The sequence below is a fragment of the Melospiza melodia genome, chromosome 2 (genome assembly GCF_035770615.1).
Source record: "Melospiza melodia melodia isolate bMelMel2 chromosome 2, bMelMel2.pri, whole genome shotgun sequence".
Lineage (NCBI taxonomy): Eukaryota > Metazoa > Chordata > Aves > Passeriformes > Passerellidae > Melospiza > Melospiza melodia.
The window spans coordinates 69,164,555-69,188,047 of NC_086195.1; the positions used below are offsets into that span (position 1 = coordinate 69,164,555).

The following is a 23,493-nucleotide window of genomic DNA, read 5'->3' on the forward strand; positions in this document are numbered from 1 at the left end:
CATCTTTTCTCTTTCAGTCTTTCTTTTTTCTTAAACAGTTTTGTTCAGTAACGTACCTATTCTACAGAACAGATCCTGAAATGTCATGTTAGGAGGGTTGGAATGACTGACAAGGAGAAATATTAGAAACAAACCTTTATCTGGCCATACATTGTATTTGGTACTGTTTAAAGTACAAGATTAAGGTATTCCTCCACCTGAACTCTGATAATGTCTTGCAAATCTACTAATGCAAAAACATAGTGTAAAGACAGCAGTGGGTGGAAATAAAAGGATAGATCAGGAATGCAGGATAAGATTGGAAGATACTGAATTATAAATGCAAATAAGTTTTTAGCATAAGGGCAATATAAGATGTGCAGATATAGCAACAGGAAAATGCATACAATTCTTCTATTTGTCCCTTTCATTCTGCTCTCTGATCTGAGGGGAGCATGTGTTTGGAGTCTTCTCAAGAAATGCAATGTACAAGCTACTCTTCACAAGTTAATTTCTTGCATGGCTCACCAGAATAACCTAAATTACAAATTAGAATAATAAATCTTAATTTGAATTTTAGAGTAGCCAAGGTTGCATTTCAGTACAAAATCAGTACCCTGTTTTATTGTTAAGTCTTCTCAGATGTATGGGCAATTGGCATCTTTCTCCTTGGGATTGTGATAAAAAGACCAAGGATAAAAAGGAGAAAATCTGGACAAAGATGACAAAACTTGTGTGAAACTGTTGTTAGTTGTATTTGACATAATTGCTCAAGAGTAAAAATGTAGAACTGGATCTCCAAACCCCAAGGTCAGCTACCTAAGGAGGTGTAACCATTTTAGAGCAGGCAAATTTGATTGTCTGTGCTTAACTCTGCAGCATATTAAGTAATTTTTCTCTTAAAATTGCCATTTTTCTAGGCAAAAGCTATGGAACTACAGTAGATTGGATGGATTCTACTTCAGATGAAACTGCCCTTTGGGAGAAGATGATGAACTCTCCAAACACCTGGATAGAAGATACACTACCTCTCAGGATGCTTATGGTTGCCAAATTGACTAAATAAGGTGGATTTTTATTTGTTAGTGTCAAAAAGAAACCTTGGGAATGAAATTGAAAGCATGGGGGTGGAACCTGGAAGAGGAACACAGCAGTAGCTTTTTTGACAGCTTCTGCTCTGTTACTGTTCTGGTTTTGTGCTGTCAGATGTCACTTTGTATTTCAAACATCTGCTTGCAGATCGTTGTGTAAATTGTAGGGATTTAAAAATTTCTTATTCACTGAAAACAACTTCAAGAAAGAAGGTGCTTACAGAACCCAGTGTTAGAGGTAGCTGTGATACCTGGATGACTGTGTTGTCTAACTGAAGCATTTCTGATCCCTTAAATGATCCCAATAACCAGCAGAAATATAAGAGCAAGTCAACTGTTTCTGTACATTGCTTGGCTTGTTCTTGAAGCCTTACTGATAAGACAGCAGCATTAGTGTTAAAGCTCATTGGTATGTATTTGTATCCTCATTATGCCATGTTAGGTCTCACCAGCATGGAATATGGGCATGAAGAATTTAGTTTTTTGAAAGTTCCTCTAGCTGTAATTGTACATTTCTAGGACATGAAAGTTACTTCCCCAATGAAAGAAGGGTGGCATGAAGTGGTACTGTTGATGTCCTGTTCTACAAGATGCAGAGGACTTAGTTCCAATGTACTGTAAAAAATCAGGGTTATAAAAGGTTTGCTTTATATATGTGTTCATCATCTTGTTAGCATACAATATTTAGTCTTAAGTGCTGAAGATGTGAAGGTGAAACTTTTTTTATTCCAGTGCTACTCAAAAGGATCTAAATGTGCCAATTTTAGTGATGACAAGAATGTTGGGTATTTATTCTCCAAAGTGCACTTGTTTGTACCTGTATCCATTAGTTTGGGGTTTTTTGCAAGAACTGAACTTACCTGTGCTTCAGCGCCACCGTTAGGAGACTGGGAGGACTGTGGCAGCCTTTGCTTAGTTTTGAGGCATAGGAAATAAGACTGGAGTTTTAACTTGTAGAAATGCATGCTACTGGTAGATAAATACATAAAATAAAAAATATATTCCTTTTGTTTTCTTTTTTTAAATAAATGCAGACTATTTAAACTAAATAGGAATTCAGTTTTTATTAAATTCTAGTGGTTTATGTTAGCCATTCAGCACACAATATAACAAAATGCAGACAGAAAACATTTTTGAAAATAAATGCACAATTATTTACTCCAGATAAGTCTAAAAGCTGCTGAAATCTTTCACTTCAGTTAGAGTAGAGGGAGAAGGGAGCTCTTCACAGCTCTAATGCAATTGCTTGATTTAATAATAGAAATTTAAATGCTACTTGGTATATATTATACACTGTGAATGGAAAAAAAGGAAAGATGCTCTTCAACCTTCCAGGGAACCCACTTTCTCTCTCATCAGCCAGGCAGTCTGTGGAGTCTAAAAGTGTCAAAAGCAGTTTGCCAGTCTTTGATATCTTCCTGCTTCAGGTGTTTTGTATGAGATTGGTAACTGCTACAGCTTCCACTCTGCCAGATATATACAAAACACTTTTTGACTAGGGAACACATGCACATGACACTTCAGAACAATGTCTTTTTACCAAAATGGTACAGCTGCTCCTTTGATTGTATATCCTTGAAGAGTCACTCCAGAAAGTGATTCTGAAAAAGGCATCTAGTTTATTTGTATTTGCTCCCCACATGAATAAATTTTTCATCTGAAAACATAGCTGGCTGTGAACATGACCTACAGTTTCACAGAATTAGTGGTTGTGTTGCAGTTTTATCTCCGGTGAAGCTCAAATACATCGTGAAGTCAAATCAGCTGTAGGCTCAATTGTAGAGATGGGGTCTTAAGGCTCTACATTTGCAGGACCTGCCTGTGTTTTGCCTCCAAATTTGCAGGACCCTCAAAGCCAGCAACTGACTCAGAAGTCACTATTGAAGGGCTGCTCAATAGTGGGCCACAAGTGTCATGTAACCTGCTGTCTTCTATACTCTACCAAATTTTTATACCTAAACTTCACTGTTATCAAAATAAAATGTTTATTTTGTGACAGTGACAATCTCTTTGTCTTCTGATCAAGTAGAAGACATTCTGTGTCTTGCTATTCTTTTAGTCCTCCTAGAGACTGACACAGAATTTTTCTGGTATCTCAAAAGACTCTCTGTATCACCTCACTAATAGACCAAACCTCAAATTTTGAAAAGCTACCTGAACATGAATACAAGATTTACTTGCATATTGCACTTGTAATTAACTAGTTTGATTAACTAGTTAATTATCTAATGACATAGGTACTCATCTAGGTTGACCAAGAAACTGAGACAAGTAACAAAAACTGTCCCTTAAGTACAAAACTTCCTCCCCAGTTTTTAAATAACTTTCATTGTGTACAGAATCATTAACTTCAGTAGTATGATAATATGCTGACAGAGAAATGTGAGTTGGGAAGTTGATTAAGACAAAAAGTTTCAAGAAACTACTTACTTTGTTCTCAAGGCAAAGGGAAAGCCTTTAGTCATCCATAACCAAAATTTTAAAGGTGCATAATTAGCTACTCATTAAAGGACAGTTTGATAAATTAATAGCTATGCTTTGTCATAAAGGTGAACTGGAATTAAGAATCAAAGCAGCCACGCTCCTAAAATATCTTTATGTATTCATTTTTGTCTGCAGAAACACAACAGTTCCTTCTTCTCTTCTCCTTCATGTTACAAGTTCATCTGTCTTTTATCCCATGATTTATTTTTCTTTTTAGCACATATGTGTGTATATGCATACATACATGTGTGTATATCTTCTGAATTACACTGTTTTCACTTCCTATAAAAGAGGCTTCAAACTCCCAGCTCTCCTTTGAGCTCTGTGTTCAGAAACCTCCCATTGCTGCAAGTAGGGCTGCAAACCTGAGTTGGTGCAGCAACTCCCGCTGCTTTGGTTTCACCCATTTTGAAACCTGTCCTGTGCCCTCCTTTACTTGTGTGCTTCATGTCTGTTACCCACAGCACTCTCTTCTCTCTCCTTTGTATCCCTTCCCAGAGGATTCAGCAAAGCCTGCACTGACTTTTTTCTTCCAGTTGCATTTATTTTTCCCTTCCCTATCCTGTTGGCCAGATTTTTATTAGCTGCTAAATGAAGTTGCGAGTTGTTCAGGGCAAGGTCTGTCTTTACTTTCCATGGACCTTCAGTCTGTTCTGAGGTCAGAGCCTGCTATTCTGATTCTGGCATGTGCAGGATGTAAGCCGAGAACGAGGTGTTCTTCAAGCTTGTGGAAATTCTCTTTCCTTTCCAAATCTGGGTGCTTTTGAGAGTGTCAGCAATGTTTGTTTGCTAAGAAACTCTTTCAGCCACCCTGGTGGGGCTGGCCTGGCTCCAAGCAGCCTGGATGAGGTCATGAGCTCTGGAGTGACTGGATTCAGCATCTTACCTCTATGGAAACAGAGCCTCACAATAGGAGAGTCAACAAACAGCAGGAAGAAAATACCTGGTAAGAAAATAGTTTTCTCTTCTTAAACCCTGCTCTTTGTTGTATTTCCACTGAATGGCCTAAACCTTTCAGTCCTTTCCCCTCTCCTCCATTATTTGCAAAGGAACCAAGGCAGCAACAGGAGTGAGAGAGTTCAGGATGGTGGAGGCAGAGCTGGTGTCTGTACTGAAGTCACTACTGCAGAGCTGTGAAATGCTTTGTGCTTCACAGGAGTTTATTCATTTTTGTTGTACATTATCTGTCATCCTTACTTTAAGCTGGCTCCTTCCCACATCCTATCTTTACCTCTAGTCAAAGCTCAGGAATTCACAAAACCTGATTATCAGTGTGCTGTTTCAGGTCTGCGTCCAAATGAAAAACTTGGAGATGAGTTGCAGGCTAATTTTTCAAATGTCTGGGTAGCATGCTGTGTGATTCAGCACCAATAATAATTTTGTAATAGAAATATTTTCCTTATTTTTAAATTAAGAACCAGATTTTTAAAATTACATGTCTAAATTAATCTAGCAGATCAGTGTGAAAACTCAGTTGAGGAACTGTTTCTCCAGACACAGAGCCTTAGTATCACAGAGCATTCATTATTTATTAAGATTGTATAGCTCTTTTACTTGATTCATAAATCTCTCAGCACAGGATAAGGCTATTCAGTTATTTTTAACTAGCAATGAAATCTTGTAAATCAATTAAAAGTTTGACGTAACCCTCTGTGTTTTATTTGCAGTTACAATACAGAGCTGTAGGAGAAAATAAAGGCAGAGGAAAAGGATTGTGTAAGGAGTTATTTACAGCTTTATCACTTACAAGCTTTTTACCTAAATATAATAGTAGTTCTTGTAGCTACAACAGAAGTGCCTCGAGAAGGAATAATTAGCTAAGCTAGTCATCAGCAAATGAATAGGCTTGCATAAATACTAAGCCCACACTCTTTGCTGTTGCTCACAGAGTCTGGCATCCTTGAGTCTCAGTGTGCCTAACTGAACCAGAGGAGGGGGAAGGCAGCAGGCCTGTGTAGCTGCTGGCTGACATTGGTTTTGGGAGGTCCTGTTCCCTCACATCAGTTTCTCTGGACTTCCAGAGAAACACCACCAGCTTATGGCAGCAGTGTTGGCCACACAACCACAGGACACTGTTTAATTATACTGAGTGTCACTAACAGAAGCAGCCACTATAAAATTTTATCTTGTCTTTGCACGAGACAGGTGTTCCATGGCTTAGGAGACAGGAGCAGGTATGGCTGACTCCACAGGTGATCCAGAGACAGGCAAAGATGTGGAAGATCTGACAAAAAGCTTGGAGGAACTCTGTGAGAGCTCTAAGGAGCAGAGTGAGGAGGTGCTACTGCTTTCACACCTAGAACAGCATCATCATCTTGTCTCTGTACTGAAGGGGAAAATGGATGACACACACAAACGCTGCAGAGACCTGGAGCAGCTCAACATGGAGCTGGAGAAACTGAGGGGAGAGGATGCTGTGAAAATTAAAACCCAGACCCACCGTATTCAGTATTTGGAGGGGAGCTTCACAGATCTGGTCAAAAACCATGGAAAGATGATCCAGTTCAAAAATGAGCACAAAAACAGCACCTGCAGCTGTGGGAGGAGAGCAAGCGCCTGCGGCAGGACAGGGAAGCACTCTTCAGCCAGGCTGTGAGGGAGAAGGAAGCTGAACTGCTCCAGCTGGCAGCCCAGGCCAGGAGGCTCTCACAGCAGTTCTGCTCCTTGCAGGAGAAATATGCTTCTGAGAGTCACAGAGCCCAGGAGAGAGAGAAGGAGCTGCTGGAAGCTCAGTGCCAACTAGCAGATGCCTATGCCCAGGAGGTGGATTCACTCAAGAGGCAGCTGCAGCTCCTACAGGAGAGGCACCAACAAGCTGCTGCAGAGAGCCAGCAGAGGGCTCAGGGCAGTGAGCTGCAGGCCAAGCTGGAAAGGGCACATGAAGAGAAAGAGCAGCTGCTGAACCTGGCCATGGAGAGGAGCAAAGCTCTGCAAGATAAGGAGCGGGAGATTCAGAAGCTGGAGGAGAAGCTAGAGACTATGGAGGAAGCCATGCAGAGAGCAGGAAGGTGCCTCAAGAAAGAAGCAGCATCAAAGATCTGAAGGTTCAAGAGCTCCAAGGACAGCTAGAACGCAGCAAGCAGGCGTACAATGAACTCCTGCTGCAGTTCAGTGCTTACAGAAAGCACAGTATGGATTTGCTGACTAAAGAGAGAGCTCTGAACATCAAACGCCATCACTTTGTTGCATAACTGCAGTTTTTTTCTCTGTTCTCCTCTCAACAGGTGCCTCTGAATTTTGTTCCTCTCCATAGGACCATCCTCTGGTTCCTTTGTACTGTCCTCACCAGCTTGAACCCTCCTCCACTGACAGCTCTGTAGCCTTTCTGTCATTACGCCTTTATGAAAGTAAATCACTACACTCTTACAGCTGGACATGGATCATTGAACCAGTCAATGATGTGACATGAATGATTAGGGTGGAAAACATAAACTATGAATTTGATTTATTTGGTGCTAACCTCTGCTGATTCATAGGTTTTCTTTTTTTTTTTTTTTTAGTTAAAACCATTTTATTTTTCAAGATGACCAAAAGCTCAAACTCTTAGCCTTTTGTATTTGATTCTGCTTTGAAGTTCAGCAGAGGCTGGGAATGTAAGAGGCTCTGAGGCTCCAAGAAAATCCTTGCAATATCTCTGCAGTTCTCTAAATTCAGGAACTTAACAGATAATCCAATAATATCATATGACAACTGATCCTCAAGCAAACTACTGTTTATAGTTTTCTAATAGTCTTACAGATTTCTGCAGTCATTTAAACTCTATTTAATGCCAGAGTAGTATTTATATCCCCATTCCGCTCAGAATAAATTGTCAAGACTTTTGCGTTATTTCAATCTGTTCTTTGGAACTGGACGATGTTCTAGATGTTCCACCAGGGTGTTTTTCCTGTTTTTAGCTGTTTCATGCAGATAAATATTAGTGATACACTCTTCCATTTTGTGTACGTCTGGCAGCTTTTAACAAAAAGAAAAATTGTGTCAGCACTGTGGGATCCAGAGACCTCCCACTCTCTCTTGCTGGTCTCCTAGGCAAGAAAGAAGATTTTTGCTGTGGAATTTCAGCTCTGTTCTTTAAGTGTCCAACAACAAAAAAAAACAAAACCAAAACAACCACCATGAGGGGCCAAACAGCATCCCCCACCTGGGCTGTAGGCAGCTGCCTCCAGAGTACCTCAAGTTCTTTGCCACATAACTCAAGAATCTAGGAAAGGGATTGAGTATTTCTTGGTCCTGAGTATCTAAAAGCCACAGCAGGGTATCAGACTTGCTATCCATTGAAATCATTTACAGAAATGATCGGAAGCAGCAGGTCTGGAGGCCAGTGACTAGCTCAAGGACTGGCTGAACCAGATGTGATTTCTGGCTCTGGCACAGGCTTCCCAGAGGAGCTGTGGATGACCCCATCTCTGGAAGTGTTTGTTGTGAGGCTGATGGGGCTCTGAGCAAACTGGTCTAGTGAAAGGTTTACCAGCTCAAGGCAGGGGGGTTGGAACTAGGTGATTTTTAGGGTCCATTTCACCCAAACCATTCTGTGATTCTGAGTCTACATAAGCAGCAGCTGCTAGCAGCCTTTCTTCTGAACTCTGGACAGCCCTTGAACCCAGGCAAAACAAGATGAGAAGTATTGCTCTACTACCTGCTGTGTGACAAACCGCAGCATTTCTTCTCATCCTGGCTCCTACAACTGTCATTCCACAGGTGTTTTATGGACCATATTCTCCTACCTTTTAACCATACTCCCCTGCTCTGAGGTGCCCACCCCACACACACATTTCATTAATCTCAGTGCTGGCAGCTACAGTGTAAACCCCAAGTGACTCAGGTCACACACTATGCCCTTGGTCTGAGAGCTGGCTGCTCTGTTTGAATTAGTCCCTTGATGAGGAGCACTTGTATCCCTCTGGTCACTGCAAGGGACCCTGAAACCAGGTGCCTAAATACTCTAAATCTGGGCAGAGGACACTCACTCACTTGTGTCACAGAACAGCCCACAGGCCTCTGCCCCAGCTGCAGCCATGGGGTGTGGTGGGAAAGACCCCACATTCTGCACTCTTCAGGGAATCCCCTTCCCACCCTTTGGCAATGGCTATGTGTGAGAGACCTTCCCCCTTACTGCCCCACACACAAACCCCTTGTCACTGCCCCCATTCCCTCCTGCACTCCCATTACTCACACTCGCCCCTCCTGCACTCCCTGCACATTTCCTACACACCTCTCCTCCCCCAAATCACACACATCTCCCTTACAGGCCCAGCCTCCCACACCTGTCACCCCGCTCTCCACAAACACTGGATTTGTTACCTGGTGTGCAACGAGCCACTAATTACACATGTGAGACATTCGTTTATTTCAGATTTGCACAAGCCCGGGTGCTTGGTGGAATTCCACAAATCAAACACACCGACTATCAAACCTTTTTACTATTTATGTTTTAGCAAAGAAGGGAGTTGGTGTTAGAAGCTATAAGTTACCTAATTATCTTATTAATTAGTATTCTATTAGTTAATTATTCTCTCTTGCTGATTAGTTTGCATGCTCAATCTTCCTCTTTTTTTGGGGTCGGTAGTCCATGAGCTGGTAGTTGGAATATCCCCCTGCTGGAATTATGTTTCACTCAGTCGGAACTGATTTAGCACAGTTGCCGAGTTGGGTTTATTAATTTATTCCTTATCGTGGGAATTCTGCCTGATGTCCTTGTGGACCGCAAATTCTGCATTCTTTGTGTCCACTATCAGCAGTACATCCTTGTTCCCAGGCTTTGTTAACCTCCCCCTAGATCTGAGGTCATTGAAACACGTTGAGCCTTAAACCTTAACAAGGCAATCCTAGTGACAATTCATTTGTCCTTCTAACACCTGAAGATCCGTTAGAGCCCGTTGGCTGCTCGCCGTTCCACGGATCTCCCTTCTCGTGGTTTGGGCTTGAAGGTATACAAAGGTCAAACGCCAAAGAACATCCTCTCTCAAGAAAATGTTTCCATATCCCACATTTGGCGGCGGTCCCCCCGCATTCCCTCACGCCGCTTTCCCGCGCGCGGGCGCAGTCGCGCGGCGCTTCCCCGGCCCTCGCTCCCCGCCCCCGCGCCGCTTCCCGACAGCCCCCGCGGCGGGAGCGCCGGGCCGCAGCCTCGCGCCGCCCGCTGCCCTGAGGCTGCGTCCCGTCCCGCCGGGCCCCGCTCCCGCCATGCGCCACAGCCTCACGCAGCTGCTGGCGGCCTCGGCCGGCGGGGACAGCCCCTCGGGCGCCGTCTGGCCGCTGGCCGGAGCGGGGCAGGCCCCGAGAGGGCGGGATGGCGGCGGGGAAGGGGACCCGGGCCCCGCGCGGCCCAAACCGCTGCCGCCGCGGCGGGAGCCTCCGGGCGCCTCGGAGCCGCGGCGGCAGGAGAAGGAGGCCGAGGCGCCCGGCGGCCCGCTGGAGGTGTGGGAGCAAGAGGACTGGTTCCCGGGACTGGAGCTGGGAGACCTGCTGGAGGCGGCCCGGCCGGACTGGGACCTGGACGCGGAGCTGAGCGACTGCTTCTGTGGGGACCCGGAGCCGCTGCCCGCGCCGGGCCAGGGCCCGCGGCCGCCGGCGCCCGGGCGGAGGAGCGGCGGCGCCGGGAGCCGGCTGAAGGCGGCGGCGGCGGCGCGGTTGAACAGGCTGAAAAAGAAGCAGTATGTGCTGGGGCTGGAGAGCCGCCTGCAGGGCCTGGCTGCCGAGAACCGGCAGCTGCGGGACCGCAACCGCGGCCTGAGCCGCCGCCTGCGAGAGCTGGAGCGGGAGAGCAGCTACCTGCGGGCTGTGCTGGCGAACCAGAGCGCGCTGGGGCAGCTCCTGAGCCGCCTGGCCGGGACCCGCGCCGGCGGGCTGCAGCTCAGCACCAGCCTCTTCAGGGACACGGGCAGCCCCCGCCGCCCCCAGCAGCACCTCCTGCCCGCCGGCGAGAGCAGCGACCACGACTACGCCCTGCCCAGCTCCCGGCCCCGCGGTCTGGAGGAGGCGGCGGCGGTGACTGAGACGGAGGAGGAGTGGGCGGCCCCCGGCGGGATCTGCCTGCACGTGGACCGGGATCAGGTGTCGGTGGAGTTCTGCTCCATCTGTGCTCGGCGGGCAGCGGCCTCCTTCAAAATGTAGGGTCAAGTACCTGCTGCAAGTACTCGTGGGGTTCTCACCCGTAAGGGCCTCGCGTCGCGGCGGAGGAAGCAGGCGATGGTGCGCAGGAAAAGAATCCATGCAATGGTGATGGGGTGGTATTGGGGGAGATGCAGAGGTGGGGAACCTGGCGCTTACTTAAGTGGCCAGGGTAAGAAAAATTCTCTCCAACGGCACGTTGGGAGCCAGACGGTGGCCTTGGTTCAAGGTCCTGTAGTCTGGCGTGTGGACGGTAGTGGTGTGAGCCTGTTTGGCGATGGGAGTCGCGCAGAGCTGCGTGCAGCAGTGCGACAGTGGTCGTGCAGACTGACACGCGCGTGGTGCACACGCGGAGGTGCCGCCAGAGCCCGTTCGCAGCACTTGGGTGAAAAGATCATGCCGACTTGATGCATGAAGGTGTGCTCGGCTCCGCCTCGCAGTAAAGATAATGCTGACTACCCGGTCTTGAGTCAGATAATGTCTAGCCTGCTTATCCTGAGGAGCCGAAAATGCTTGCTTAGAAAACCAAACAAAAACTCCATTATGACATCGTCACTGGACAGACTTAAGAAAATAGTAATGATCGGCAAAAGAAAGCATGCATATAAAATTGTACTGCATCTCAGTTATACATTACTATTAAAACCTCTCTGACAGTTTCTCTTTTAGGTGGTTGCCCTGCCAGGCTCCGTTGTGTAGGGGTTAAAGAACAGTCGTTTTCCACCTCGCAACCTGGTAAGGATCAATATATTCCCATAATGTGGTATCAGACAGCTTGCTTTGCTTATCCCAGTCTATCGTAATGACTGGTTCAGAAAATGGTTTCTCTGGTCCTTGGCCTCCTCTGCCAAAGCGTTTCTAGCTCTGGATGGCAATTATAGTAAAGGTTACAATCACATCAGTCTCATTAGCTGTTTTCCTTTTTTCATTTTTGAAACAACTACATTGGCTGCATAGTAGCCAATACAGGACCTACATTTTGAATTTTAAAAAACTGCTCGTGCATTTGAAATAGAAATTTCCTTTTAAACCAAGTATGTGATGAGTGGAAAAAGGAAAACATGCTAATAAGGGGGATGTGGCATTTATAGTCTTTTATTATAGGGCACAGTCCCAAAAGTCTTAAGTAAGTTACTTTTTGAATGAAAAAAAGGAAAGGAAATTGTGACCTGTTGGTTTAAAATGCTGTCTAGTGTTAGGGATGCACAGAACCATTCAAAAGCCCCTCTCTAGCTTGCTCTAATTCACAGTGCAGAGTTTTACCTGATGAAACAGCCTGAGCACTGGTTAAATCACTGCAGGGGAGTCCTCACATAGAGGAGTTGCTCTTGCATGGACCTCTGAGGAGAAGTAGGTTTGAAGAATCAGTGCATCGAAGTAACTCATTACTTTACCTTCCATAAGTAAATCTCTGTCCCCATGCACACTGAAATTCCTATGTTACATCAGAGTAGCTTTAAATTTTAAAAATATTGCATGTATATGCATGTGCTTAACTCTACAGTGGAGTTCTTAATTCAGCCTCTTACAGTATCCAGAAATCTATAACCTGATATAATTAAGCACCGTTTGGAGATGAGCAAATATGTGTCTTGAGGCTAATGATATGAAAAATGCTCCATAATTGCTCCTGAGATAGGAGGAAAAATAGTTTGACAAAAAATAGTGTGTGTTTTCTTGTAGTAGTCAGTGTTTCTCCCTATCACAAAAGATGAGTGGGTTCTTTTTTTCAGTTGTATTCTAATGTTTAGGTTGTTTAAATGTATGTCAGTTGGGGGAAGATGGATTGTGAAAATGATAATATGTAAAGTGAGGTTTCACAAAGAATACTTTTCTAAAACAGATTAATTTATAAATTTTTGTTAAATGATGCTATTTAGTGTTTCTGAAGTCGTGTTTCTTAAAGCCTTAAATGTTGTGTTTAAGGCTAAGCAGGTGAAAGCATTTTCTTCCAGTCATTTGCTTTATTGGTGCTAGACCCTGTCATGTGTTCATCAGTAGAAAAGGAGATGGATTTTTCTTTGTGAAACATCACTGTGTGATAAAGTATATGTGTATTTAGCATCCTTGTTTTTCTTTATGCTAAAGTGGATTCAGCTGTGTTGGGGCAGAAGAGACGGGACCAGCTGCTGGCCACATTTCCTGCTTTATTTTAAAAGGTAGTATAAGAAATGAGAATAAAGAGGTAACAGGGCTTTTGCTGTCTTTGGTTAAAAAAAAGAAGTTGAATGCTGGGATTATTTACTGTCATCCGAGATGATTTTTTAAAAAGGCAGTAGTCTGTCAAGCAGGTTTTACTACACTGTATGCAGAATTCCATCTGTTCAGGGGATATTGCCAGCCCAAAAGAGACTTAGTGGGATATGTGTGACCTTACACCTCTGTGGTGGCATCAACAGGGCTGTTCAAAGTTTCAGTCTTGGGTAACTCTGCTGTAACTGAGGGGTTATAGCAGTGCACAGGAGTCCGAGTTAACCACCAGCACCTGCACTGACTGATATGCAGAATGGAAATAATTTACGTTCAACCTAATCTCAACCCGCCTAGCTCAGACCTCATGAACGTGCTTCATTTTTCAGTTAATGTGCTTGAGGAAAAGAGAAACACTAATGTAGCAAGCATGGGATGTTCCAGTGGCATTTTTATGGTTACTTCAGTGTAGGAGTGTTTTTTAAGTTAATTAAATATGCATTCTTTCTTGTCGCATCACTGCTGAATGGCAGGGTCAGGGACAGTTCTTCTGGCCTCTGCTGTGAACCTGCACAATGCTCTGTCGTGACACGACCTGTGGCTGTGTCTGAGAGCAGCTGATTTTCTCACATGCAAACTGATGTATTGTGGTACAAGAACAAGGTCAAGTCCCAAGAAAGTCAGTGGCTGCAGGCATTTCTAGTGCCTACTGAATCATATTTAAACCAAATAGAAGGGAGGAAGTTATTTGAAACTAACCAACTGTACTATCTGTATGGTGTATTATTAATGTAGCTTTTTGAAGTGAAAGCCTTGAAATGACATAACTTAATACTTGAAAATATATTGTAAATGTTTCTTTGTAATTATGTGCCATTCAGATAAGAATACAATATCATAATAAAATCAGACTTGTTGATCTTTCAGTTTATGGGCTCAAATGTTTTCTTCATCTTTTTCTTTTCATTAATGACTTGGTTCTTTTAACAAAGTGGTAAAACAGAAAGGGGAAAATGTTGCCGCTATCTCTTGGTCATCAGCTGGAAAACAAGATAAAATGGATTAGGGTATGCAGGAGAAATGTTCTTGCTCTTCTGTCTTTAAAGGTAATCCTGTGGTGAGGACAACACAAAGGTGTTATTCCTTGAACTGCAGATAGAGCTGTACTTCTGAGAATCAGCACTTCTTGTATTTCACAGTTCTTAATTTTTTTATTAATATGGATATGTTTGATCAATATACCATGGATATGTAAAATACTTTCATAAACCCTTCTGTGGTTTATTGGCATCTTTCTCCTTTCTGTTCTGTTTTTAGGCTCTGAAGTTTCATGACTGGGTAATTACATGCTGTTGAATCACAATCTTTCATCTAATTGCTGTTTCCACACTAAGCACCAGAGTGAGTGTTAAAAACAAAAGGTTTGACAGTGCTGGAAGGACAGAACGTTTTCATGGCTCTGGAGTGGGCCATGTATTCAGATTTTTGTTAATCTTAAATGCTTTATTTGTACAGGACGGTTTAAAATAGTGCACTGGCTTTCTAGCATGAGGGGATTCCAGTGAAAGTGGTCTGCAGCTTGATGAAATGAAGCATTTCACAAAAAGTACTGCATAAAAATGTAAAAGCATACTGGCATGCTCTGCCTTTTTGGCATCTAGTTGTAGAAAATTCAGTGTTTCAACACTGAAATGTGTTGGGTAAATTGTATGTACCACAGAACCAAGTGCTGCCAGTGTTCAACTGCACAGCTGTGCTACCTGCATTTATCCTTCTTCTCAACAGAGTCACTTGAAGACTACTTAGTGTTAAAATAAGAAACAATTTCCTGCTCAGTTCTCCTTTAGTCCTTTGGAGTTTGATCCTGGTGTTGTGACTCTTGGTAGTGTTCTAAATTAACTTCTCTTTCCTCTGAAGAGCTTTGCAGCACCTAGGAGTTAAAATGCTGCTTCTGTAATCTAGCTGCCTGGAGAGATGATATCAAAGGAAATGCAGGGAGCCACGTTCCAGCACTTGGCATTTCCAGATAATCAGGTTTCTCATGCCATTTGTCAAAATTGTAATCAGTTTTCCCTGTGAAACACAGAGATCTTTGGCAAAATCCAAAGGCCCTTTGTACATTTACTGTTTTTTAAAATGCTGTGTTTTCTAGTGTTTGTAGTTAAGGAGGTTTTCTGCAATCAGCATTATTCTGGTTATAGGGCTGTATTACTATTACTTACACTGTAAAATGTCTGAAGGATATGTTAGGTATGGGAGCTGTTCAAATTGACTCTGTTTAAAGAACACCCTGTGCAAAAATTGCACATTACCAGCTGCTGATTCTACATTTTTCCACCCAGTTTAAGTGGGATATGCAGATGTGGAGAAATAACTCTGCCTGTGCTCATTAGCAGGAGGATGCCAAGGGCAGGACTCGCACATGTACCAGGAGGATTTGCAGGAGAAGTAGAATACATTATAATGATGACACAGCATTTAGAATGGTGCATCTGCAAGAAAAACGTGGAGCTTTTTTAGTATTGCTGTTGGCTCTTATCTGTAACTATTCTTGGCATCCTTTTGGCCATAGTTCAGACTTGGAGTAGCCTGAAGTCCTTTCTGTGGGATATGTAGCCTGTGCCTGGCTTGTTTCTACCACAACGGTGGAAGAAAGGATCCAGCTAACACCTGTTGTCTCTCAGTGTTTGTGGGGAGTTTATTACAGTTGTCAGAGGCTGAGGACTGGTTCTTGGGGGTTGCAGGCGATAGGTCATATCCTGTGTATGAAACAGGGAATGGAAGGAACAGTCCCAGATTCCTGTGTAGGCACTCCTCCACATGTGTGCGTGCCATCTTGCTGTCCTGTGGAATTCTGAAACAATTTCAGATTTTATTGATTGCCTCTGAGAACACTTCTTCCCCTCAATAGTTTGAGAGGTACAAAAGGTGTAACTGAAAAGTTTCCTTGTTCACAAACACACCACCTTTCTAGACCTTCCTAGTCTCAGGAGTGCTCAGCTGACCTTTGATGTGACTAGTACTGAACATGTAGAGTACACGCCTGCAATTTGTGTGCTCATCAGTGATGCTGGAAACAACCATCGGTCTTTGCAACTTACTAAAATGTTGAGGAATCTAACTTTTTAATATACAATCTTCACCTTTCACTTGAAGAAATGAGTATCTAAAAAGGATGTGGTTTGTCCAGGTCAGACCACTAAACATCAGAACATGCATTTTGGTGACTGAGGATAATTATCACTTCAATTTATACCAAAATGAAAGTAGTATTTGGAAGGGAAGATCCTTTTGAATCTTACCCTTTAATAAGCACTAGAACCTGTTTATAGTATTTTTAACTATATAATGTTAAACACAATAATCAATGAGCCAATCATTCTCATTCTTAAAGATACTATAGCACAATAACACCTTTATTTTATGTTTTTATTATCACAGGTAAGTGGTTCTGTTGGTTAAAGTCTGGTGGCTTCCGGAGGTATGACAATGCACTGTCATGTAAAATACTTGGTCCCTGGGAATCTCCCGTCGGGGTGATTAAGGTAAGGCAGATGGGAATACCTGACACAGCAACAGTTTGAATCAAGAAAATGAAATGATCTCTACCTAACAGAGACTGTATTGCTGCTGCTCCTGGGTATAGATAAAGAATGTGTCATGTTCCTGCTGTAATTACCCATTTTTAAGGAAAAGGTAGATAAAGATGATGAAACTCCTTCAATATATTTTCATCAGCATTACAGCATAAATTTTAACTCCTTTCAATTAAAGGTCTCAATGTTGAATTCTTAATTCTCATTAATAAATATTTCCATGTGCATTAGGGGATGCTAGAATTTTACTGAAGTGACTGTTGACCAGTAACTGTACAGCTTTTACAGTTACAGAACCATTTAGGTTTGGAAAATACTCCCAGGACCATCAAGTCCAACCTTTCACTTATCACCAGCTCCTTCACAAGACCATGGCACCAAGTGCCACATCCAGTGATTTCTTGAACACCTCCAGGGATGGTGACTCCTGCCACCTCCTGGGCAGTCCATTCCAATGCTCAGCAAGCTTTTCTGAAACTAAATTCCTGAAATTCCTCCTGATGTTCAACCTCAAACTCCCCTAGCACCATTTGAGGCCATTTCCTCTTGTCCTGTCACTTGTTGCCTGGGAGAAGCCAACCTCCACCTATGGTGGGTTAAGACCATACCCAGATTGGGAGTATTGCTTCTGTAGAATTCCTGATTTAGCTCTTAGACTGCAGAATACACTAAGGACACCTCATGCAGTAGGAGAGCTGCAATTTATATTGCTCTATAACATATAGCCACCAGTGTGAAGACACACCTGACTCATAAATGCATTACTCTGGACCACTGATCTTAGACATAGCTGAGATACCCCAGTAATGGCAGCAGCCCTCAAAGGCCTCTCACCACAGCCCCATCCTTCAGGAAAAGACTTAATTTCAAGGCAAAATGGTTACAAGGCCAGAGGCTGCTTTTTTGATATGCTGGGAAGCCTGACAGGACTATCACTCCTGATTTGCACAGATTGCTCTGTGATAAAAGTGTTCTCCACAGTGTGACCCATTTAACGGTGTAAATGGGATAATCTTTTGACAGAAGTTTTGTGCTAGCTGAATGGGGAAAAGGGAGAAAAATACATTTTGAGTAGATCACTAGCAAAACCTTCCTTGATATTCCCTCTTTTAGTTGTGGGGTTTTTTGGGTTGTTTTTTTGGTTTTGTTTTGTTGGCTTTTTGGTTTTTTAATAAATTTCTGTGGTTTGCATTATGAAGGAAAAACCTCTTTTTCAAGAAGACTTGTATTTTACAGCTTCTAAAAGCTGTAGCATCACCTTAGAACCAAACATTAAGCAGGGACTATAAATGCTTTCTTGCCTCCCATTTCCAAAGCAACACACCTGTCTGCTATTCAAATGTATACACTAAACTGGGCATAATGAAAAGTTTAACCTGCACTTAAGTTCAAAACTTAAAAAATGCCAGTGCAGAGACTGGTTTTGTATTAAAAAGACACAGCAACACTTTTTCTTGTTTATTATGGTTACTTATCCAAGGCAATTAAAAAGTTGCTTTACTTCACTCGGGTAGCTCTTCAGGATCCCTGCTACTGTTCATCTGCAGCAGCATTTTGATATATATTCCGTGCTGTTTAGTGGCAAGATATAATCCAGTGAGAGCCTGTACCAGTATGCCCAGACTCATCTTTCTAAAGACAGGCTGAGAAGTTGTGAGCCAGTAGCGTAACAGGTTTTCTTTCCCTGGCAAGGGAGTTGACATATACCTAAACAACAGAAACAGTGGTATAAACATTTTATCCATGTAAGTGTCAAGATTTAACATAAATATTTATGTAGATAGTAATTTTCTCTTCTATGTTAAATTCACCTGGTGGTACTAAGCTCTCTGCATAAATGCTTTAAAACATCCTGACCATGCCCTGGTCTCACTAAACCTTGCCGTGCCCTTGCTGTGCTCTGAACTACACAGAATGACACCTGTCAGGGGCTTTGGCTGCTGGGCACTGCCCAGGGTCACTGAGGTCTCTTGGCTGTCCAGCCACCCTCAGTGGTGGCAGGATGGCAGCCACCACTGCACACACCGAGGCACAGCCTGGGAAACTTGGAAGGCTCCTGCTAAACACAAGGGCTTCACCATGGATCACTTTGCAGATCTTCTTTCACTTTGGTGTAGCTCTTACAAACTTCATTTTGTAATTAGATGACCTTAATGTATATCTCCTTCCACATCCTAAATGTCTACAAGAAGACAAATGTGCACAGATCAAATATCTACAGAATTTACACTGAGAACAGAACATTTTACCCATAAATACATTTCACTCAATACACTGCAGATAAGACGTACCTGGCTGCAAGGCTTCCATTCAAGGGGATAGCCAGGAAAATGGGATAGAAACCACCCACAACAGCACCTACTAATCCTCCTCTGATCACAGCACAGACCTCACAGTTCAGCTGACCTGCGTGGCAAACCATATTTCACCGTCAACATCTACACATCCTCCACCACATCAGTTTATAAGCTGCATGCAAGAACCTGAAAACAGGCTCTTGACAGAAACTTCCAAGCTCTACAGGTATGCAAAAAAATTATAAAGGAGAACTCTTTTAGAAAACAACAACAAAAAACCTCAAAACAACAACAGAACAGTCCCAAAACAAAAACTGAGACAAACCAAAAAACAATCACTCCCACTCCAACCTATGAGGAATTTATCATTCCAAAGCTGACCTTCAAATGAAATTGTACAGATGGGGGGAAATTGCACTGCTTTGTTGCAGTCACTTTTACATGACTGAGTGAAAAATGCTGAAATAGCTTTTTTAGAAACATATATAAACATATATATCTCCTTTCCCACTCCACTTTGAGAACTCACTGCTGTCCAATGCATTCTGTTTTTCAAACTCTGCTTTACAAACTGAAGTTTTTCAAGACCACAATTGTTTAAGAGCACTTTTCTGCAGGGAGAAAAAGCTCCTCTAGTGTTCCCTTGTGTACAGAAAGCAAAGCCCTTTCAAAAAAAAAAAAAATGAAGAGGTGTTTACCTGAAAATAAAGGGTCATACACAAAAGCTTCATAAATTGCTGCTGTTGAAAGAAATGGAATAACAGCCATTGGAAGAGCAGACACCAGGGAAGCCTTTCTGACATGTAGGATGCTCCTGAAGAAATTATTTGCTGCTAAGCCACATAAGCTTGAATTTGCTGCTAGGAAGTATTTTCCATGATTACAAAGGTTCCTGTGAAAGAAGGGAAGTCGTTTCAGCAGCTGAGAACTGTAAAAAAGTTTAGTTTAGTCCACATTACAATTCTCTTCTGAAAATCCTGCAACAAGGGGTAAGGGACATAAATCTCTCACTGATGCAAAATGGAGAGTAACTACTTCCAAAAGCAGCCAGGGCAGCATCCTTTGTTATGTGCCTGAGTTTACACACAGTTCAAGAGTGAAGTAACAGGTTGAGAAGCTGTTGCTACAATTTTTTCCCCCCATTATTATAGTTAATGGAAACTTCATTAAAACTCTCCTTATAAGCATGTTCCTAATGATAATGTTTTCTGAAAACAAATGAGGAAATATATATACAATAAAATACATAACTTTAAAAAGTCAAGTCAATCTACTTGTAATTCTTCTACATTTTAATGTTTTGAGTAATATTAAGCACTAAAGATTTCAGCGATGTACTTGCTAATCTCAAAAAATTTTAAACACAAAAAATGTCAGACATCAAGGACACCAACTATTTCTTGTTTTGAATAGGAAAATTCAAATTTTACCTTTCCAATCACAGGCAATGAAACACAGGCAAACATGTTAATAAATATGGAGGACAGAGATTAAAATTTTAGCAGCATATTTAAGTACCCAAAACAAAGCAAATTAATGTACCCAGGACCAGCAGAATCTACTTAGTGAGGTACAGAACTGCTAAACTGCACAAAAGAAAAGGAGGATGGAAGAATTGGGGTTTGTGGCTTTTTGTTTAAACTCCATCGTGTTAAAAACATGTGCTTGGCTAAACAGGAACTCTCAGTTTGACTGCAGCTTTCCTTTCCAGACATCAGTGAGCTCCCCTTTGGATACAAGCTCTAAGTCCTGCCAGTGACTGACAGCTACTTCTTTCCAAGGCTGAGCAATCCCTAAGTCCAGAGTTTCTATCCAGACATTACCACATCACTGCTGAGTGTCTGCCTCCCCTGCTCTCCTGGGGAAGGAGGAGTTTTGGAGGCTGAACATAATGGCAGTAGATCCTACACAAAGCTGCAGCCTTTGCTTTCTCACCTGTGTGGGGAAGCCTTCTGTTACTACCAGCAGTTTGTTTAGCCAGCAAATTAGTCCTATTTTAAAAAGAATATAAATAAAATAAGCTTCTGATTACTCTTATTTCTAAAAAAATTATCCAAGCTGATACACACATGCAAATGGCTCATAACAGAACCAACTCAGGTCCAGTAAGGTTTTGCAGTGACATGCAGTATCACAACCCAAAAGGTCATTTGTGAGGCCCAGAAGGCATTCAGCTGGCTTCGTGCTGTACAGAACCCTGCTGGTGAGCCTGCAGGACTCCAGCTGACTCCTCCACCACCAGCTGGATCCCTTAGTCTCGCCTTCCTGAAACAGGGAGCGGTGCAGAATGAAATGCAGAAACCAGCAGGATGATGCTCACTCAGTTCTGGCTTCAGGCCAGCCCTGCTGGACAGAAGATGACTCCAGCAGAATCATATTTCAGTTTCCTAGAAATTTTTTTAGCTCTAGCACAGGACTGTGAGAATGCTGAGAGCCAGTCAGGGCTGATCAGCCATCACAGAACCCTCAGCACTGGGGAGCACATGCCAGAAACCAGCGGGGCAGGACCAGAGCCAGCACTGAAATAACCATATTGAAAAAACATAAACCAAGTCTTCTGTTCTGGACAACAACAAGCATCTTCAAAATTAACTAATTTTGGAACTGCAAGGAGAATTTGTAATAGAAGAATAAGGAAAAAGAAAAGCCTTCAAGGCTTGAAAAGTCTGATGCACTTCATTTATTTTACCAGCACTTACTGATCTGCTTTAGGAAGCTCATTGAACATCTTTTGTATGATCTCCATCCGCTTAAATCTTTCCAAAATTAGTCTTTGCTGTGGAGAATCTAGTTCAAGAAACTCTCTTCCTGTCATCTTGAAGTTCTGGATCATAAGGAAAAAACAAAACCCAGATGTAATCCAAGTTACATAGCCCCAGTATGAATCAAATAAGCATTTAGACTCTTTGCCACTATGAATCACAAATACATTCCCTATTTTGCATGGCAATACTCCAGGTTTAAATTGATTTAACTGTCAAAGAGACCTGTAAGAAAAAGCCCCAGCCAAATAAATCCATACTTTGTAGGCATAAATCAGAAAGCCTACAGTTGCAGTGGGTTTGTGTGGCATGGTTTTGGCAGCAGGGGGATGCAAGGGTGGTTTCTGAGATGCCAGGAGTTGGTTCCAGCTGGTTCCAGCCAGCTCCAAGACAGACCTGCTGCTGGCCAAGTCTAAGCCCAACCAGTACTGTGTGTGTGTGTGGGGAAGTCAAGAAAGGCTAAAAACTGTTGCAAGACAGTAGCTGGAAAAGAGGAATGAGAACACATTTGAGGAGCAGCCCTACAGACCCTAAGGTCAGTGCAGGAGGAGCAGGAGCTGCTCCAGGTGCTGGAGCTGAGATCCCCCTGCAGCCCCTGGAGCATCCCATGCCAGAGCAGCTGGATGCCCAAGGGGGAGGCCTGTGCTGGAGCAGGCTCCTGGCAGGATATGTGGCCACATGGGGAGAGGAGCCCAAGCTGCAGTGGGTTCCTGGCAGGAGCTGTGAGCCCAGGGGGAACCCACACTGGAACAGCCACTGCTACTGAAGGACTGAGCCCTGTGCAATGGACCCACAAGGGAGGAGTTCATGGAGAACTGCAGCCTGTGAGAACCACTGCTGTTGGAGAAGTCTGGAGAACTGTCTCCCGTGGAAGGGACCACCCACTGGAAAAGAGTGCAAGGAGGAAGGAGTGATAGAGACAACACACGATGAGCTGATTACAACCCCCATTCCCTGTCTCCCTGCACTTCTAAGAGGGAGGAGGACATAGAGGAAAACAGCAGTGAAGGGAGGGGTGGAGGCAAGGCATTTTAAGGATTTGGCTTCTTATTACCCTATTCTGATTTGATTGACAGTATATTCAATTTCCCCAAAGTTTACTGCTTTGACTGTAATGGTAATTGGTGAGTGATCTCGTGTCCTTACCACAACCCCTGAGCTTTTATTCATACTTTCTCCCTGTCCTGTTGAAGGGGGCAGAAAGTGATAAGAGCATCTCGGTGGCCACCTGAGGCCAACCTTTCACAACAGCTCTTGACAACACCTGGAGTTCAGTGATTCAAGTGCTTCTTTTCCTACACGTTTTAGTGCAGAGGAAATTCTCCCAGACTTACTGTGCCAATCACACTTACCTGAAGTTGCTGTTATAACGTGAAGGCCGTGTCCTAAGCCCTACCTATGGGACCGAGCCTGCTTCGGTTGGGGCTTGGCAGGACGCAGCAGCGGAGAAAGAGGGCAGAGCGGGCAGGATCGCTTCAGGCCGCCCGAGGAAAGTTCCCAAACCCCTGCTGTGGGATCCCACAGACCGCACGTCACAGAGCTGTAAGCACCCCCTCTCCCCAAGCCTTGTACACGCGCCTCTCCCTGAGCCCTGCGCGCCGCTGGAGGCGGAGGGACCCTCCCAAAGCCCCGCGGCCCGGCTCAGGTCAGAACCCTCACGCCGAGAAACCGCCGCTCGACCCCGACCTTCAAGTCCCACCGCTACCAGTCGCTGCCCCCGCACCGCGCGGACCATCCCGGCCTCCCCGCCGGGCTCAGGCTCTGACCTTGAGCCGTACGGACGGACACGGCCCCGCCGCTCTCACCGAACCGCTCCCGCCGCCTACAACATGGCTCCTCCCACATCACGCCCTGCCCTTGGGCGCCGCCATCTTGCTCGCTCACATGACCCAGGGCCCTCCAAGGCCGCCTGTGATTGGGCTGTTGGCCGCCGGCCCAGCATGGCGGCCGCCGATTGGCCGCGGGCCGGTGGGCGGGGCCCGGC

General features: G+C 43.9%; 4 protein-coding genes across 23 annotated transcripts in view; 3 read left to right on the plus strand and 1 right to left on the minus strand.

The window, feature by feature from the left end:
- Positions 1 to 2,119, plus strand: part of SYTL2 (synaptotagmin like 2) — a 53,517-nt gene extending 51,398 nt beyond the window's left edge. For all 10 annotated transcript variants that reach the window (XM_063148756.1, XM_063148755.1, XM_063148763.1 and 7 more), the window contains one exon: positions 900 to 2,119. In XM_063148756.1, coding sequence (XP_063004826.1) covers positions 900 to 1,045 — 146 coding nt within the window. In that variant the 3' untranslated portion in view covers positions 1,046 to 2,119. The remainder of the gene's footprint in view (positions 1 to 899) is intronic.
- A 3,587-nt stretch (positions 2,120 to 5,706) lies between these two features.
- Positions 5,707 to 7,382, plus strand: CCDC89 (coiled-coil domain containing 89). The gene is given in 3 exon segments (XM_063150453.1): positions 5,707 to 6,070; positions 6,073 to 6,582; positions 6,585 to 7,382. Coding segments are annotated over 3 exon segments (1,035 nt in total). The 3' UTR covers positions 6,746 to 7,382.
- Positions 7,383 to 9,737: 2,355 nt separating this feature from the next.
- Positions 9,738 to 18,859, plus strand: CREBZF (CREB/ATF bZIP transcription factor). 8 transcript variants are annotated; one of them, XM_063148774.1, is made up of 4 exons: positions 9,738 to 10,745; positions 11,322 to 11,399; positions 12,753 to 14,255; positions 16,296 to 18,859. In XM_063148774.1, exon 1 carries the CDS (start codon positions 9,738 to 9,740, stop codon positions 10,665 to 10,667), a length of 930 nt encoding a protein of 309 aa, XP_063004844.1. In that variant the 3' UTR covers positions 10,668 to 10,745; positions 11,322 to 11,399; positions 12,753 to 14,255; positions 16,296 to 18,859. The 8 variants fall into 8 exon arrangements, with proteins under 8 accessions (XP_063004844.1, XP_063004837.1, XP_063004839.1 ...); XM_063148767.1 differs by having other exon boundaries at positions 9,738 to 10,663; XM_063148769.1 differs by having other exon boundaries at positions 9,738 to 10,663; positions 12,753 to 12,823.
- LOC134414336 (transmembrane protein 126A-like) lies at positions 17,894 to 23,412 on the minus strand. 4 transcript variants are annotated; one of them, XM_063148775.1, is made up of 6 exons: positions 23,276 to 23,412; positions 22,862 to 23,017; positions 21,447 to 21,571; positions 19,446 to 19,639; positions 18,742 to 18,856; positions 17,894 to 18,157 (listed from the first exon to the last, which is right to left on the minus strand). In XM_063148775.1, the coding sequence occupies exons 3-6, from the start codon at positions 21,560 to 21,562 to the stop codon at positions 17,953 to 17,955; spliced, it is 630 nt and encodes a 209-aa protein (XP_063004845.1). In that variant the 5' UTR covers positions 21,563 to 21,571; positions 22,862 to 23,017; positions 23,276 to 23,412; the 3' UTR covers positions 17,894 to 17,952. The 4 variants fall into 4 exon arrangements, with proteins under 4 accessions (XP_063004845.1, XP_063004846.1, XP_063004847.1 ...); XM_063148776.1 differs by having other exon boundaries at positions 23,315 to 23,409; XM_063148777.1 differs by having other exon boundaries at positions 22,862 to 23,014; positions 23,276 to 23,392.
- Positions 23,413 to 23,493: the final 81 nt, after the last annotated feature.

Bases quoted from the DNA above. Each gene is read 5' to 3' on its own strand.
- LOC134414336 (XM_063148775.1), bottom strand. From the start codon at position 21,562: ATGACAGGAAGAGAGTTTCTTGAACTAGATTCTCCACAGCAAAGACTA. The intron at 19,640-21,446 runs GTAAGTGCTGGT...CTTCTTTCACAG, and splicing joins GAGCTTCCTAAAGCAGATCA to GAACCTTTGTAATCATGGAA. The intron at 18,857-19,445 runs GTAAACACCTCT...TTTGCCACGCAG, and splicing joins GTATGACCCTTTATTTTCAG to GTCAGCTGAACTGTGAGGTC.
- CREBZF (XM_063148766.1), top strand. From the start codon at position 9,738: ATGCGCCACAGCCTCACGCAGCTGCTGGCGGCCTCGGCCGGCGGGGAC. The intron at 10,664-11,321 runs GTAGGGTCAAGT...CCTCTCTGACAG, and splicing joins GCAGCGGCCTCCTTCAAAAT to TTTCTCTTTTAGGTGGTTGC.